Source organism: Barbus barbus (assembly GCF_936440315.1).
Source record: "Barbus barbus genome assembly, chromosome: 43".
Lineage (NCBI taxonomy): Eukaryota > Metazoa > Chordata > Actinopteri > Cypriniformes > Cyprinidae > Barbus > Barbus barbus.
The window spans coordinates 8,952,978-8,970,930 of record NC_136721.1 but is presented as its reverse complement, the minus strand read 5'-3'; the positions used below and the strand labels follow the sequence as shown (position 1 = coordinate 8,970,930).

Here is a 17,953-nt window from a genome sequence, read left to right as displayed (position 1 = left end):
AAATCATGATTGTAAATAACCATAGCGCCAGTGATGTATTTTGGATAAATGTTGATTTGTTAACATAAGACGGAGAACCAATAAGTTCCTGAGGCTAAATTACTGGTCATTTAGCTGATGCCAAATTTTGCAAATACCATTAAGCTGACTTACTTTATACAAAGTAATTTATAACTTATTTGGTAAATAACAATTTACCAAAAAATGTTTCAGTGAAGGATTCTTAACTGGCATTGTTCCATGAAAAACCTTTAATATACATGTAATCTTTCAATTGGACATAAGGTTCTTAAAAATGGAAATGATTATTCAGATTATTAAAATGTTCCTTACACTAAGAAGAACATGGTTCTTTTAAGAACTGTTTGCAGAAATGTTCTTTGGGGAACTCAGAATGGTCTTTCTATTGCATTGATACAAAACCCCCCTTTTGGCACTTTTAGTGTAGTGTGAAGAACATTATAATAACCTAAACAACCGTTTTCAGAACCTTTTGTACAATGCAAAGCTTCCATGGATGTTAAAGGTTCTTCATGGAACTATAGAAACCAATAAAGAACCTGTATTTTTTTAAGAGTATGGAGCAAAAAGACTATTTGTGTGTTACATATGATAATAGGCCATGAAGGTCAACTCAGTACTGTAACTATTAGCCACCACCTCAAGCTTCAATCCTTTCTAATGGAATTTGGGGCAACTTACAATGTTCATGAGGGTCAGGAGGTACTTCTGGATGTGCTCTCTGCCGTGAAACATCACCACAGAGCAGTCCACTCCCAAGAGAACCTCGATGTTAAAGATCTCATCTTCATACGTCTCTCTGCGTGTTCGCGTGTTGCTCTTTATTTTCTTCTTAACATAATGGGGTAAATATTCCAATCCAGCCTGAAGACCCAGAGGCAAACCTGCAAAAAATTCACAAAAATGATTTCATATCATTTAAAAAGGTCATGAGGAATCATGATAATCATAATAAAAACTGCATGATGTGACTCATTTAAATGTAACATCATGAAGGCGGCAGATTTAAATGAGACATTGAAACTAAATTACTCATTGTATACTGTTCATACTGTATATTAAGATCATTACTTAATATGAAAATAGCTGTACAATGATAAACAAAAACAATGGCAGTATGTTTCTCATTTCATTGAACAGATCATCTCTCTTGTCACCTAATACATGGCACAAACACTCTCTCAACTCCAAAAGCTTTCATGTTGAGTGTCACTGAGGCACTGAGGTGCCACTGAGGCATGTCTCTCAGGCGCTGCTTGTGCCAAAACTGCTCAAGCGAGGGACAGTGTGAGGTGAGAGAGAACTAAAACGGATGACAGGCAGAAAAATGTTACTGTACCAATTCAGTGATATCTTGCCTTTAACTTCCTTAATAAAAATGCTCAATTTTCATATTTATTTACCATGGTATTTATATGGTACTTGGTAGTGTGTTCAAAACATTCGTAAGTTACTGCAATATGCTTGCTCAACAGACTTCAGTCTGTGTGTTCTGAAAGAAATTTGATGTTTCTTCCCAAGGTGATAAACCTTATGATTACAAATTTTTATATGCCATTTGATGTTGCAATTTAATTTCTTAATTTATTCAGAAGTAATGAGATAATCCTGAAGGCCGATTCACCAATCAGAGAAGTTGCTGTTACTATGGAAACCAGAATTCCAGCAAAAGACCTCACAAGTGACCACCCACTCCTATCAAGCATTGTAAATGACAACTGATTTTCCTGATACTCTCACACAACTTGTGTATGTTTAAATATTCAGCAAAAAACTTCAAATATATGGCAATTTAGACAAATTTGATATTGTACTGTTGTGCCAGATTCCGTTGGGCAATTGGCAAACCTTAGGATGAGCAGATCTGTGTCTAATCTTGACATCTAATCATCTAATGTTGAACCTTTGTCTTTTCTCCCTTAATTTCTAAATAGATCTCTTCAAATCAAATGTTTCGCTGTTGTGACTCACCTGGAAACTGGTTGGTTTTATTCAAGAACGTTTGCATGCTTAAAGACAAAATAAATGAGAAAAGCAGCCTTGATTCCTATCAGCCCAACTTCTACAGTGATCCAACATTTTTGTGTTGCGTTAACCCATAAAAATATCCAACCTTTTTAGATGAAAACAAATTAAATAGATACAAGAAACAGACTTTTTCCCCAGGATCAGCGATTCAGGATTTCCTGATCAATACTTACAGAACTGTTAATGAGCAGTCTAATTAGACTGTGTACACGGTTTGTGTAAAGTGTAATTCAAACAAATGCTCTTCTTCAGTTCCTTTCAGATTTTATTTCTCAAGCATAGCACTCGTAATATGTAAATACAGTCTGTATGGTTCAGAATGGAGGGACCTTGAGAAATGTTCCTAGTTTCGGAAAAGGCAAAGCAGTGTACATATTCTCATAAACTTCTCGTTTGTCACGTCATGGACTATTCTGTGTGTTTTGATCTAGTTTTCCCTTGTGTTTTCCCATGCCCTTACATGGTCTTCCTGTTCCCTGATTGTGTTCTATTTGATTCCAGGTGTGTCTCGTCTTCCCCTTATTGAGTTGTTTATTTAAGGAGTGTTGTGTTCTGAGTTCTTCGTTCACTGTTAAACGTCATTATATGTCATCCCTGAGTTTCCATGTCTGTATCCCTGCGGTTTTGTTTATTAAAGTCTATGTTCAGCATCCCCAGCGACTCTTCGCTCCTTTTTGCTCCCAGAGTGAATCGTGACAGAACAGCGGACCAATACTGAAAGCAAGCGGCGCCCCCTCTCCCCGTGTTCGTTTTCCGGTTTTGAAAAGTTTTTTGTTTTCCTGTTTGTTTCCCCCCGCAGCATGGAAACTGCTGCACGCATCATTTCCCTAGCCCGTAGGGATCTCCCCTTCCTCGAGTATGCCTGGGAGTTCTGCAGGCTTGCCGCAGTGATGGCATTAGATGATGCCTGTTCCCCAGTTAAGCCCACGGAGGGCTCCTGATCCCCATTTTAGGCCAGTGAGGGCTCCTGTTCCCCAGTTAAGCCCAGAGAGACCTCCAGCCCAGGGAGGGCTCCTGCTCCTATGCCTGGCCCATGGAGGGCCACTAGAACCTGGATTTTCCCCAAGTCTTTTTTTGGGGGGGTGGGGGTTGGGTAGTAGGGCTCCAGTCGTAGAGGCCGGGGCCGTGGCCTCAGAAGCTGATCTGCCATGGCCTCCTGAGTTCCCTGACCCGCCATGGCTCCCCAAGCTCCCACCTCTGCCATGGCCCCCCGAGATCTGGGGCTGCCTTGGAGGCATGCCGTACCATCCAAGCCCTGAGGTCCTGAGGGACCTCCAATTCAGTCACCCTCCTACCCACTATCCCTGAATTTTCATGTCTGTATCCCTGCGTTTTTGTTTATTAAAGTCTATGTTCAGCATCCCCAGCGACTCCTTTTTGCTCCCAGACTGAATCGTGACATAGTTTGTTTAATAATAAAATAGAATTTCAGAAACATCTGGCAAGCTTCTAAACAAGCACAGACACACAAAACAAAATGGGAAGTCATATAAATACACCATACAAATCAGTAATGTTTACTGCCAAGACATCAACAATCATTTATAAATGAAAATGTTGCAAAAGCTTGCAAAAGAAACTCAGCAGAACAAATAAATGTAAGAAATCCTAGACAAATTCACTAAAAACTAACATTTAGAGCAATCTTGCAATGTTTATTAGCTTGACAAATTTACATGAAAATGGCTCTGTGCAACAGACATCTATTTTGCTATCACAATGTGTATTTAGAAGCACATTACACTAAAAATAAACTAGTGGAAAACCAAAGCTGGTCCTTGTCACTCATACTGGAGTTTTCAGCATGGAGTCAAATTAGATTTTAGAAAACAAAACTAGCATGTTAAGGTGACCTGTGAATGTGCGTCCAGTGCTGGAATGACACCAAGGATAGAGCCAATTAACAGGACATCAACACAAAAGGCCAGAGTCATGGAAAAGGTTAAGTATTGGCTTAGAATAAAAATTATTTTTAAAGGAATCAGCACTGACATGAAGAGTACCTAATGTAGCTAAAAACAGTGATATTACTAACAAATACATTTTCCAGCACTGCAACAGCAGTTCAGCTATTTTCATAATAAGTGTGTACTGTACCTTGTAGTAAGGAGCTACTTTATCAAATAATATTTTTAATATGTTTGTTGAAGCATACACTCACCTAAACATCCTCAATTTCATATGTAGCTTTGGAAAATTTGGATTTATTCTAGTAAATTGGTTCACCCCAAATGATCTGCTTTCTCATAATGATAGTCTTGAAAGATTGAAAGGTTGAAAGATTATTTCTAGTGAATAGCTGTGTTTAGATGGTTCTCCTAAATGAGCAGATTAGTCCACTTTCTCATATTTATTCACAGATTCAAGATAATAGATTCTCCTGACATTGTCAAAAAACTTGTACATATCCCTATTCTAAAGTGTTACCGAATATTTACAAAAAACTTCAGATATATGGGATTTTATACTATTTTTACTATATTCAGTCACTTAAAAATTTTATTTTGTACCTTTATTTTAGTTTTAGACTTTAGATGGTTCATCTAAATGAACGGATTCAAAATTGGTTCACAGATTTCAGTATGAGCCTTTATAACAGCTATTTTTATTTGTAGATTAAATTAAAACCATGAAGTGACAGTAAAGTAGCACTACTACACTGTACATCATTGCAGTTAAGTGAGTATCACAATGTCAGCTGACACCCAATTGACTTCCACAGTCATCATATTTCAAGGTTAACAGCCTTGTGCCACTGCGTTTTTTTGCTATTGACTACAATTAGAAAGTTACAAACAAGCATCCTGCATTCTGGTTGCCATTCTGAGAGGCTACGTCTGCTCCTAGTTATCCCCTCACCTGAAGTCATAGCCGTCTCAACTGTAGCTGGGGTTTCCTGCAAGGAGCAATGCTGATGTACAGAATATTGATGAAGGTCGGGCAGTCAGTAACTGTTGCCAATTATCATAATTCTTCAAATCAATGAGTGCTAGGCTTGTCAATTCTGACATATCAGGCTCACAAGGGTTATTTGTATTCAGGAAATGGGAGCATCACAAAACTGCAAGGATAAAATGAAAAACGAATCTTTTAGAAGCTTTCAAGTCGAACCTTTGCTTTGAAAATGAAATCAAAGTCTTTCGGATCTGTTAACAACTGAAGAAATCCTCTTTGAATATAGCAGCGGAAGCTTGGCTTGACTCTTTCGACGTTTTTTTGAATAAACACTTTAGAAACACTGTTTAGTTTTCTAAATTCCTGATGGTAAAGTTAATTTTGAATCAAATTAGACATGATTATTGCAAAACACAAAACTAATTTCAATGCAAAACAAATACACAGCTTGGCTTTTAAATCAATGCTGGCAGATGTGACTGGAAAAATAATCAGAAAAATTAAGACGTGCTAAGTCAAAGTACAAGAAACTGTAAGATACAAGACTTGAAATGTAGCACAAACAGGAAAGTTCCAAGCTGCATTGATTTCAATAAAGACACACAATGTCACATTGATGTCAAACCTGAAACATGTTTTACGTGGATAAAAAAAGACATGGTTATGAATGTAGCACAAATTTCGGTTGGCTATGAATGCACCATCTTGTTCCTCTATTGCAACCTCACTGATTGCAAAACTATGTTGCTTACAGGATGAATGAGGGTCATCTGCTTAGACATGAAGGAGTATCCTCAATGAAGGCGTGACTCAGCATGGAGGAATATGATCCCACACACACACACACACACACACACTCTCATATACACAGAAACACTGATGCAGGAGGTGCACCGACCATTAGTTCTGCCAGTGTGTTGTGTCTGTGTTAACTAGTCGTGAATCACATATAATATCTATTGTCCTTGTGAGGGACCCACTAAAAATTAGGCAGGTATACATGTTAATGTATAAATGCCAATTTATACTGTAAAAAATAAGAATAATATAAATACGTGTGAAACATAATCGGGAAAATATTTACTTTCTTTACAATGTTATTGAATGTGTTTTATATACATTTTAGATGTATAGTTTCTGAAGAGAAATGCAAAACTAAATCTATCATAGAATAAAATATTTATTTCCAATCAGAATAAAACAGTAATAACGACAAAGATGGTCTTTATTTATTTATCTTTTATGTGCATCTCTAAACACCCCCTTACGACATCCAATTTGCATAAAGATTAAAAAAATTATATCAGACACCATGAATTTTAGCGACACCCTGAATTACATGACTTTCTATACCTGGTGACAGTAAGTAAAAATTTATCTTTCAACAAACCACGTCTCATTGTATCTTAATGTTATTTTCTTTGTATTTATGAAATGTCAAATATATTTGGAATTATGTGATCTCATTTCACATTCTCTTCCCTTAAGGTGAGGTTACATTAGCAAAATTTTGTGGACAACAATGGTCCATTGTCCATTATCAAAAGTGCAACGATGTATGACGTATGATAAGCTATAAAAGTCATTGAACAATGGTAAATGTGACTGTATCTTAAAAGACAGATGATGATTTCCCATCGGGTGAGTCATTTAGAGTTAATTCAGGATAACTGTGACATTTTTCCCCAGTCATCTCAATGGCAAAAAGTGTCTCAACTTATCTGAATTCACGCGTGGTAAACAATTAGTAATTAGTGGTAAACACTCAATTCAATTAGTGAACCACATATCTGGATGACAACCCTGCTGGATGAAGACAACTTTAGGCTTTAGACACCATCAATATTCAGTTGGTTTGTTACAGTGAGTGCTGGATTATTGTTGGTCTAGCTGTTGGACTACCATAGTCTTAGGTGAAACTAGCCGACCACTCACATCTGTTGGTTGACACCAGCAATGAAACATGTGAAGAGAGTCAACTTAAAATGAGTAGTTGGCCAAGCACACAAGAACTGTGAAGCAGAAGTCTATCCAATTAAGATGTCAGCCAGCAAAACATTTTTTTACAGTCATCTCTCAGGAGATCTTAATCACATTTCCTTGGCCATTAATCTTAAAAGAAGGGCCTAGCGAACCCTGTAATCTGTTGGTTAATGTCTTATTCACCTAGGCATCATCAGTTAACACAGCATTGTTGAGTTAGCTCATCTCACAGAGCCAGAATTCCAAGACACGGAAAGCTCAGTCTTCATTAGCTCTCCAGATGAAATGCCGCAGGCGTCCTTCTTAAGACACTGTCTTTACTTGCACTGCTGCAAAGGTGGCCAAGCACAAATGGAGATATTTGCAGCACAGGAGGAAGCTGAATGCTCCTCCTTAATGTCAGACCAGGCCAACAGCTATTAGTCAATGGAACAACCAGAATGTTTTTGTTTCAGGGATGGGAAAAACGTTAAATGAAAAACACATGCAGTCACACATTTTCTACAGCCATGAACACACACATATAGCCACACACATAAATCTATACAATCTCTGATGGCTAGCTGGAGGCATTATGGCACATTTGGTATGCTGCGGTGTGATATGTCTGGGCTGAAATGTCAGGGTGACTGAGGTGAAGAGAAACTGACAAAAGTGCAGAAACGACACGCTTCTCAAATGCAGTGACAAACCAGGAAAGAAAATCAGTCTCAGATTTTCCCACATTCATATGTGAGGTCATGTCCAATTATATTTATTATGAAATGCACTGCTTTCAAAACGTGGATTTCTATCCACATATTTTGCACATTTGCGGAATAATGATGGATGGAAAAGATACTTATAAAATACTTATACTTATTTATTATAAATTTTTTTTTTTTTTTACATACATTTTAAAAAACATACACGCTTGTGGTGGAAAATTTTGTTTTTATTTCTTTAAGATGATATGCATATAAATTATGTAATTTACAGTTTCTAATATTAATATGTATATTAGAAAGGTAGGATTGTGATGTTTTATTTTACATCAATACAATGGTATTTATTTACAAACATGGAAATAAATACCAGCGTATTGGTATTAGCCAAATAGTTGCATCCCTAACAATATTTGCAACTTGTATTTAAACATGTTTGATAATTAGCATGTCCACCATTGTATAAAAACAGATGGCAAAAGTCCAAAGAGAGGAGAGAAACTCTGGCTTCACCTGCTTTATTCTGATAGGTCAGTGAACAAAATGCCAAAAGCCATGTTTGAAGAGAAAGCACAAAGTATTGATGATTCAGTATTGTGAAGGCTAGCCCTCTTTCTCAGGTTACAGTAACAGGAAGTCCTTTTATGACTGTGTAAGTGAACAGAATGAGAGCTTTTGAGAAAGGGTGCTGCCACAACGTCCGAAGTCATATAAATGCTAGATGCTAGCACACATGTCCAAAAAGTACAATAAAAATCCCTTGTTAGCATTCCTTGTAGCATGTTAGCATGTCTACGTCAAGGTCAACTTTTGCCTATACATATGCATGATAATTCAAATAACAACTCTCTTACACAGTTATCTAAACCAAATAAACTACAAAAAAATGATATAATCAGAGCAGAGGAGTTTTTCCGGTATGTCTGATTATGAAACCTAATTTTGCAGGTCATTTTCTGAGGAAAAATCCTCTCACCCTTCTCTCCTCCCACCACATTTGCCGTGATTCTCGATGTTGTATGCTTCATGTCTGCCAAGTAGAACTTAAACTCTCCTCAAGTTTTGCCACGTAGACACTGGCTGTCTGAGTCCAGCATGTCTCTGCTGGAATTCACTGAGAGCTGCAGCTTCTCATACGCACACACGCACCCCAGCTGATGTCGCCAAAGACCTGCTCGCACAAAAACATTGAGATTCACTTACAGATATATTGTCCTGTTATTTTTAGTACCGGCTTGGGCATACCTGCACTTCCACAATGCCACAATGCAATACAACATCAAGTCTACTGCCACATGTGTAATCTTTCCACTCCAGTAAAAGCTGAATATTGCTGATAAACGGACACATCATATAAGGGATATGACTGATTTATGACTTTAATTTGATGTCTAAGAAAAAGTGAAAAGCACCAATTGCTGTTGAAACAACTGAAACAAAGATGTAGGAGGAAATGCTTATAAAAGCATCTCAGTCTTTATACTGACCATACACATTTCACGTTTATATTCTGGTTTACTCTTAATTTTAAGCACAATTAAAAAGTAATGCTTTAATTCCTAAATTTACACCACTATATAGTCTAAATTGAATGGAAATTGTTGTTCCAGAGAGTGTGTGTCAAGACAACCATTGAGCATCCTGTTTTGTCTTGGTCACGCAAAATTACCTTGAGGCAATTTTGGTCTAAAATTTTATAGTCGGTTTATGACTAATGTTTTCCTTACGATTTTAATTCTTGTATAAGTGAGGGATGATGCACGACTAGCTGTGCATTAAACAATTTCAAAGCACAAAAGCTGTGCATTATCCCGCTTATACCATGGTCATTTAAAGCTGTTAATGATGTTTGCAGTTCAATAATTGACCGGAAGCTTAAAAATGACTGTTATTTACTGTCAGTTACGGCTCGTTAGCGCTAGCATTCTGCCCACTTCAAATCAGACACAGAGATGAAATAGTGCAGTAAGATCATATTTATTTGGATGAATCATAGCATTTGTTTGAATTAATTATAGATTGAGAGATAATTACCACCTTGTTGCTGATGAATATAATGTAGCAATCTAGTATCTAGGCTATTTTATTAATAAAAGTGCTGACAACAAGTTTTTTGATGCTGTGAATATGCATCAAAACTTGCAATGTCCAACCTCTCGCTCTCTCTGTGTGTGTGTGAGTGTATTTGATTGCATCAATTAAAACAGTGCATTTATATAGAATTTGGAACTACCTGTGCATTAAACGGTTTTATTGCATACCTGCCGGCCAATCAGAATCAAGTATTCAGACAGATCATGGTATAAGTACATTTATGTTGCGTTTATAAAATTTAGGAAACACAGGTTTTCGTCATTGCAAACAAAGTTCACTACTGTTCAAAAGCTCAAAGTCAAGTTGAGAGACATTTATGAATAATGATACAAAAGATTTTTAGTTCAAATAAGTGCTGTACTTTTGAACTTTCCCTTAATATAGAATGTAAAAAAAAAAAAAAGGTTAACAAAAAATATTAAGCAGCACAGCGGTTTTCAACATTGACATTAATAAGAAATGTTTAGTAATAGTTGCTGAAAATTCAGCTTGGCCCTCACAGGAATAAATTATATTCTGAAATATATTCAATTAGAAATACCGCAACAATATTTGCAGACAAATTTAATAAATTCAGCTTTGGTTCAAAATAATTCAGGCAATAATGAGAAAATGAGAAAAATAATGAGAAAAAGTAAGGCAAAAGCAACTTAACATGTTAGTTTAAAAAAAAAGAAAAAAAAAAGAAAAGAAAGAATTTATGTCTGTTTACACAAAGAATGATACCTATAATGGTAAATTATAACCACACAACAGCCATAACAATAATGATACTGTAATGGTAGTGGTTGTAGAGGTAGGTGCACGACCAAGGAGTAGATGAAAAGGAGACTTTAATAAACATTGACACACTATAACCATTATAATCCAAGACAAAGACCAAGGGAGAACTGAGGACGTATAAAGGGACTGGAACAAAGGAACAAACGAGATAAATACAAAACAGGTGAATGGAATAAACTATGATTAACTAATGACAGGAAACAAAACCAAATAAGGGCAAACAGGAACTAGACAGAAATCAACACGTGACAGATATCGCCCCCCTGGAGGCTGGAGCAGGGCCAGAACAGGGTGGAGACAAGGGTAGAAATCATTGGGAACAGTTTTGTTTCTGTCAATAACAATAACCAATCAAAATCCATCCGAATTTAAAAATATCCAATGCGAGAATAGAACTGCAGAGCACACTTATAATAAAAACATTATCATCTTCTGGTGTAAATGCTAATATAGTTATAGTTTTCATTCTTGGTGTGAACAGGCCTTTACTTTTTAAGATGCATAAAGCAAGACTGCAACATCACTTTAAAAAGTAAAGTAAGAGTAAATTGCTTTAACTTTTAAAAGTGGCATTGCCCAACACTGGTATTGATTACAGTGCTAATCCTAAAGTCTTTTTAAAAGGATCAGCAATAATTTTTGTATTTCTGTCAAATAGGGTTCGACAGTACTGCAGCTGAGCAATTCATGCAGCCTTCTAAAACAAGCAGGCTGTGAAGAAAAATGAAAACGCAAAGGGACTGTGACGCATGTCGAGCCTCTCCATATCCCCTGGCTGAACTCGACCGCTCAAACTCGAAGTGAGATGTGAATCCTTTTTAAAGAAGTTTGTGACTTTATCCAGTCACTCTGCTGCTCCTCTCCTCACATGTCTCACACGGGATGCTGAGAGAGACAGAGTTGGGGGTGGAGGGGGATGAACAGCCTGGGCAATGACTCAGCCCTGGAGAACTTCCCTCACTTTATCCATGTATCCTGCTTCAGGTCCATTTAATAAGGAATAGTTCACCAAAAATAAAAAATTCTGTCATTATTCACCCAAATTTTTGAATAAACTAACACTACAAGACATGGCTTTTAGCTTTGATAGATTTATCTTAGCCTGTTCATCTCTCCCCAAAGAAGGTCACCAGCACATTTTATGTTTTAGATGCTGGTATGCTGCCGTCCCTCCGGGTCAGTGGGGGAGGGCCTGAACTATATCTTTTTTTCTTTTTTCTTTTTCATGGCTTTCAAATTTAAACATTTGGTTTTCTGAGACATTCAGTTGCAAATTATTGTCATTTTCTTTTATTTATACAAAATAAATATGGTTTGTGTTTTATTTTATTTTTATATTTTTTATTTTATTTTAGGATTTATTTTATTTTATTCCTAATAATATAAAATAATAATAATAATAATTTGTTTAAGATTTATTTTTTGCAGTTTTTGCCTTTTATTAGAATAGGACAGTACTGTAGACAGAAATTGAAGTGGGAGGACACCCGAAGCGCTGACCATGAGGCTATTGGCGCCAGCATTTTCGGTATAAAACTAACTGTATACTAATATAATTTGAATCAGGTATATATATATATATATATATATATATATATATATACATACAGGTTTAAAAAAAAAAAAAAAAAAATGCAGAATTTATGCAGAATTTTTTTTTTAATTCTGCATAAACCAGCACTGAGCAGTCTAGAAATGTACGTTGATTCAGTGGCAAGAAACTGAATCTCAGCATCTCTCCCTAGCCATCAGCATGCATATTCAGAACTCGTGTCAGCGCTCCATGACGAGCTGGTGTCAAAAAGGTGATCTGACCTCGGGGGTGAAAGTCAGCGGGCTGATTGACAACCGGCTTCTTGATGTCAGAGGAGCGGTAGACGATGTGATGACGCCCGGGTCCTCCTTCCTCCTCTCCTGTCATGTCGCCTCCTCTCTCCAGTGGCTCGATAAAAAACTCCTCTTGACCTGCACGGATCATCCCCGCCTGACAGGTTCAAAAGAGAGCAAGAGAAGTAGAGATTAGGTTTTTCAAAAGCAGATACAGCACAAAGCTTGCACATCAAGTCCATTAAGCGAATCAGCTATAAGGGCTATTTCTGTAAGCCTGCTATATCATGTTTTCATCAGCTTTGGAAGAAACCCTCGAGCAACCTGATCTCTGAATCGATCCATCCTCTTTCTAATTCATGTGTTCGGGCCCGGCCATCTCTAAAACTCTGTGACATTGCCTGTCATAAGCAAAAACAAACTCTCGCTAATGTTTCCAAACATTTTAAGGGAGCAAATTTGATATGGTCTTGTTTATACAGTTTAAAGATGACGGTGAGAGAATAGTCTACACTAAAAAGGGAAATCCAAACCGTGAGCGAAGATCAATACGAATCTTTCTGCCAGAGTGAACAAACTCACTGACAGATACACTTGACAGCTCGTGTTTCGTTCTCGCAGTGTCTGGTTGAGATTTGAGTGAGGGTCCATGTCCACTGCCAGAGGCGCTGTGAACATAACAAGAGCGATAGAGAGAGAGTCTACAAGGCTTTAGACACACAGGGCTAATCGATTGTAGGACACATCGCAGTCCCTACAACTTATCGGCTTTTCCCTGCCAGAACGCAGGGTCTTTTCCCTTTGCTTCCATAGCAGATTAGACAGCTGGAACGAGAGCCCCAATCGATGGCAAGGTTAGACCTCTTCTCTGATGTGGTGGAATATCAAATGTGAACTTCAAACAGGGCTGTTAAAGTCATGCTGGAGCCCCCTCAGTCATCACAAAATTGAAGCCCGGCAGAGCGCAGACCGCTGAGCTAGTCGTTTAGCTTGGTCTCCCAGGAAATATTACACACCGAGCAATCCCGCCACCTGCCTCGCTCCCTCATGCTTCCCCCGAGGGTTCATTATGAAGGAAATGCCCACACGCTGCATAAATCGACACCACTGCATGAAGGGCTGCCGTCGTACGTGGACAACACGGACTGAAAGTGCTGATGTAAAAACAAAACAGACTAACGTTTACTTTTGTCCTCCACTCTGTGTCATCTCTATTGCAAACGAAAATGACAGTGACACCAGAGATCAAAAATGCTTTTCCTTTCTTAATGGCCTGAATGGGTCTACCAGACATCCTACATCTGGGAAAAAGTGAGCGATTAATAGAATAATGCACCTCTGCATGATGTAACAGGCTTCTTACGTTATACACTCTGCAAAGTAAGTAGTTTTGCTCTGTTTACCAGTAAAAAATCTTTAAAACAGTATCAATTTACTTGAGAAGCAAAATCGCACCGGGTATTAAGATAAAGGACACCCACACACAAACACATAGTGGTCGCAGGATGTTTTTTTATACCGTACAAACTGTATTGTCTATCCCCTTACCCTAACCTCACAAAAAAAACAACAAAGCAGTTTTAGATTTTCAAAAAACGTAATTCTGTATGATTTATAAGCTGTTTTCCTCATGGGTACCAAAAACAAATGTCTCCACAAGGACAAAATTGACTGGTATTACTATACTTATTGGGAAATTTAGTCCCCATAACATAGGTAATACCAGGTACACACACACACACACACATTACTGTTCAGATTTTTGGGGTTGATTTTTTTTTTAAATGCTTTTAAATGAAGAGAAACAGGATTATTTTTAGATAATATTACAATTGAAAACAACCGTTTGATATTTTAATATATTATATTTGAAAAATAACTTTAAAATATATTTATTTTGTATTTTTTTACATATTTCAGGGTTTCAAGTTTTGGTAAAAGAAAAAAAGTACAAATATTAGTTTATATTGTTAATCAAATTACTTTAGTAAAGTGTACTGGAATATCAGTCAAACCTCCAACATTTCTATCTAAAATATTTTTAAATATTATATGACTGTCTGGGATGTTTGTCCACTCACTTTAATAACATCAAAAATTAAAATAGTTTGTAATTTATGTGTTAAAACGAAATTATCAAGACTGAAACACTGCCCTACAAAGGCAGAGCACAGTATCTTTTCAAACACTGAACAGTACTCACAAAATCATTTTTAAACTAATATTTTGATAAGCTGCTGCTTTGCAGAACAACAGCCTGTGACTGTGGTATAATTTACACTAACCTAAAAAAAAATACAGTCATTCACATCGGTCAGATTGGGTCATTCCTGTTAAAGTGTGTTAAAGTAAAACCCGAGCGCTTTTGAAGTACAGAATAACTTGGATTCCTGTTCAGAGACTGGGAACAAAACATTGTTTCCAATGACGTTTTACCAAAAACACATTTTTATGATTTATGCAAGGAACTGACTACTTGGAAAAACTAGTCAACTGGGGTTTTACTGGACAATCGAACACGTCTGCATTTCAACCGACTAATTCTTTCCATTTGGAATCCTTTGGGACATCTCCAGATCCCGTAATCTGAAATGGAACCCATCATCAAAATCAAAGCCCCTCTTTCCTCATGGAAAAACTATGGCTAATGCCTATCTTTTGGCTCTTTCAAGCACACACAGTTAGGCTCTAATAGCCTCGTATGAACTATCTACATTAAAATGTTCTGTTTTGTTACAGTCGAAGCACAGAAACACAGCACAAAACCTCCAACAGAACAAGCCGGGCCAGCTGCACCATCCAACTTCATCCAAGACCCTATATCAGCGAGATTGTGGTTAGGCAGACTTCAGCTGATCTGAAGTGTCACAATCTGCCAAAATATCCAAGGGAGAGTTCATGAGCAGATTCAGATGCATTATCTGTGTTTGTTTGTGCTTGAACGTGTGGAAACCGGCCAACCTCCCTGTCTAATAAGAAATCCACAACCCTCTGTGGTCATTCTATATGTGTGTGATTGCTCATAAAGATGAAATTTGTTTGATTCTGACAGCCTCAAAACAATGAGTGCTGTATCTATTCAATTGTCACTACCGCTTCAAGCTTTCTTGGCTCCAGGTGGCCAGTTTGGTTCTAACATAACTTTTCTTATTGTCAAATTTATCAGGAATTGATAGCCAAGATGCAAGGTATTTTTTTTCAGTGTCCCGCCGCCTAGCAAATTACTGTCTCACTTCAAAGAGTGAGAAATATTTTTCATTTACATCCAATCCACACCTAGGAGAAAATGCAATCAGTGTCAATTTAGAAGTTCCCATTTGAACTGAAATGTCACAGTGTGGGAAAAAATAATGCACCTCTGCTTCAACATCATGACATATAAGACAAAAGCTCAACTCTGATCTTGTAGGGCTGCCTTGTGCACTACAGCTTGTGTAAAAGAAGCATATTTTAGCATACTTTAAAAAAAAAAAAAAGTACTTATCATGGACATGCAATTGCATGCTAATTCCAATTGGCAGTTTAATTTTTTTTTTTTTTTACATTTATATTAAATGCAAAACACTTAAGAGTGATTTTTTTAGACAAATAACACTTAAATGCCTCTTTACATGTAAATTCATAATTACTTCTGGTATCTTTGAAATATGGTTATAGTGTAGGTGTTACGTCTCTGTTTCTGTTCAGTTCTGTTTTGACCTTATTTGGTAGTTCCTGTACTGATTTAGTTAATTAGTAATCATCATTTAGTCCTGTCACCTGCTCTGTGTTAATTATCTCGTTTACTCTTTTGTTCTCTGGTCTTTATATATCTTGAGTTCCCTTGTCTAGATTGTCGTGTCTTAAAGTTTGGTTGAGTAGATTATGTCTAGTTATTCTGTGCCTTTTGTATTTGTGATTTGATTTGTATTATTAAAACTCCTGTTCTGAGTGAAACCCACGCCTTCTTGCCTGCCTGGATGCTACTAACCGTGACAGAAGACACGACCACACCGAAGAGGAGGAGGTTAGTTTTGGTTCCCCGGAAGGGAGCTCCGAGGATCCTCAGCTCGCTTCCTCCGTACGCCGCGAGCTTTTGGTTCCCGCCCGCGGCGATGATGATTCCGCCCGAGGCGAAGAGGATTCCGCCCGCGGCGAAGATGATTCTGCCGTCCGAGGCGATGACGGTTCCGCCCACGGCGAAGAACATTCCGCTGTCCACGGCGAAGACGTTTTCACCGTTCACGGCGATGAAGGTTCCGCTGCCCACGGCGAGGATGTTTCCGCCGTCCGCGGCGAAGAGAATTCCGCTGGTCCCGTCCAGCTCTCCTTCGTCTCCGCTGGTTCTGTCCAGCTCCGCGCCTCCCGTGCGCCCTCAAATGTCCGCGCTGCAAGAGCGCCCTCCTGCGTCTCCTCTGGTCCCGTCCAGCTCTCCTTCGTCTCCGCTGGTTCAGTCCAGCTCCGCGCCTCCCGTGCGCCCTCAAATGTCCGCGCTGCAAGAGCCCCCCAAGAGTCCGCTCCTCCAGAGTGCCCCCAAGAGTCTGCTCCTCCAGAGCGCCCCCTAGTGTCCGCTCCTCCTGAGCGCCCCACAGAGCCCGCTCCTCCTGAGCGCCCCAGAGAACCTGCTCCTCCAGTTTGGCCCCTTGAAGGGAATTTTCCCAAAAAATTTTTTTGGGGGGGCTATATTCCCCTGGCCTGCGTGGCCGGGCCTAGGACCAAGGCCACCAAGCTCCGCCATGGTCATCCAAGCTCCCTGATCCGCCATGGTCATCCAAGCTCCCTGATCCACCATGGCCATTCAAGCTCCCTGATCCGCCATGGCCATCCAAGCTCTCTGATCCGCCATGGTCTCCCGAATCTCCAGTCCCGCCATGGCATCCCGAGCTTCCAGTTCCGCTATGGCCTCCTGTGTCTCCTGATCCGCCATGGCTCCCCGAGTCTCATGATCCGCCAAGGCCTCCCAAGGCCCCTGATTCGCCCTGGAGGCTCCCCTGGTCTCCTCCCTGTACTGACCCTGCTCCAGCCTCCAGGGCGCCCGCCCCCCCGTCCGTGATGTTGTTGTTGTTATGGCGCGGGACGCGCCTTCCAGGAGGGGGAGATAACTGTTACGTGTCTGTTTCTGTTCAGTTCTGTTTTGACCTTATTTGGTAGTTCCTGTTCTGATTTAGTTAATTAGTAATCATCAATTAGTCCTGTCACCTGTTTTGTGTTAATTATCTCGTTTGCTCTTTTGTTCCCTGGTCTTTATAAGTCTTGAGTTCCCTTGTCTAGATTGTCGTGTCTTAAAGTTAGGTTGAGTAGATTATGTCTAGTTATTCTGTGCCTTTTGTATTTGTGATTTGATTTGTATTATTAAAACTCCTGTTCTGAGTGAAACCCGCGCCTTCTTGCCTGCCTGGATGCTACTAACCGTGACAGTAGGCTACTGTCAAGTATACTAACAAGCATTTATGGTGAACTAAATTACACGTAAACTTATTTGTAATTACACATTGGTATAGATAAAGTTCTAATGTAGTATACTTAAAATTACATTAAAAGTAATATTGAATAACACACTACAGTTAAAATTATAATCAAGTACTTTACATTCAAGTACTTTACACATGCAAAAGTGCTGTCTAAAATGTTCTTCTAAA

The 17,953-nt window shown here is 38.6% G+C and overlaps 1 protein-coding gene across 1 annotated transcript in view; it reads right to left on the bottom strand.

Annotated features, from left to right (window-relative positions):
- Positions 1-17,953, bottom strand: part of LOC306862666 (A disintegrin and metalloproteinase with thrombospondin motifs 2-like) — an 86,690-nt gene that overhangs the window by 35,422 nt on the left and 33,315 nt on the right. Inside the window, exons 3-4 of the mRNA XM_079405590.1 lie at positions 12,324-12,492; positions 703-905 (exon numbers count right to left, since the gene is read on the bottom strand). Coding sequence (XP_079261716.1) covers positions 703-905; positions 12,324-12,492 — 372 coding nt within the window. The remainder of the gene's footprint in view (positions 1-702; positions 906-12,323; positions 12,493-17,953) is intronic.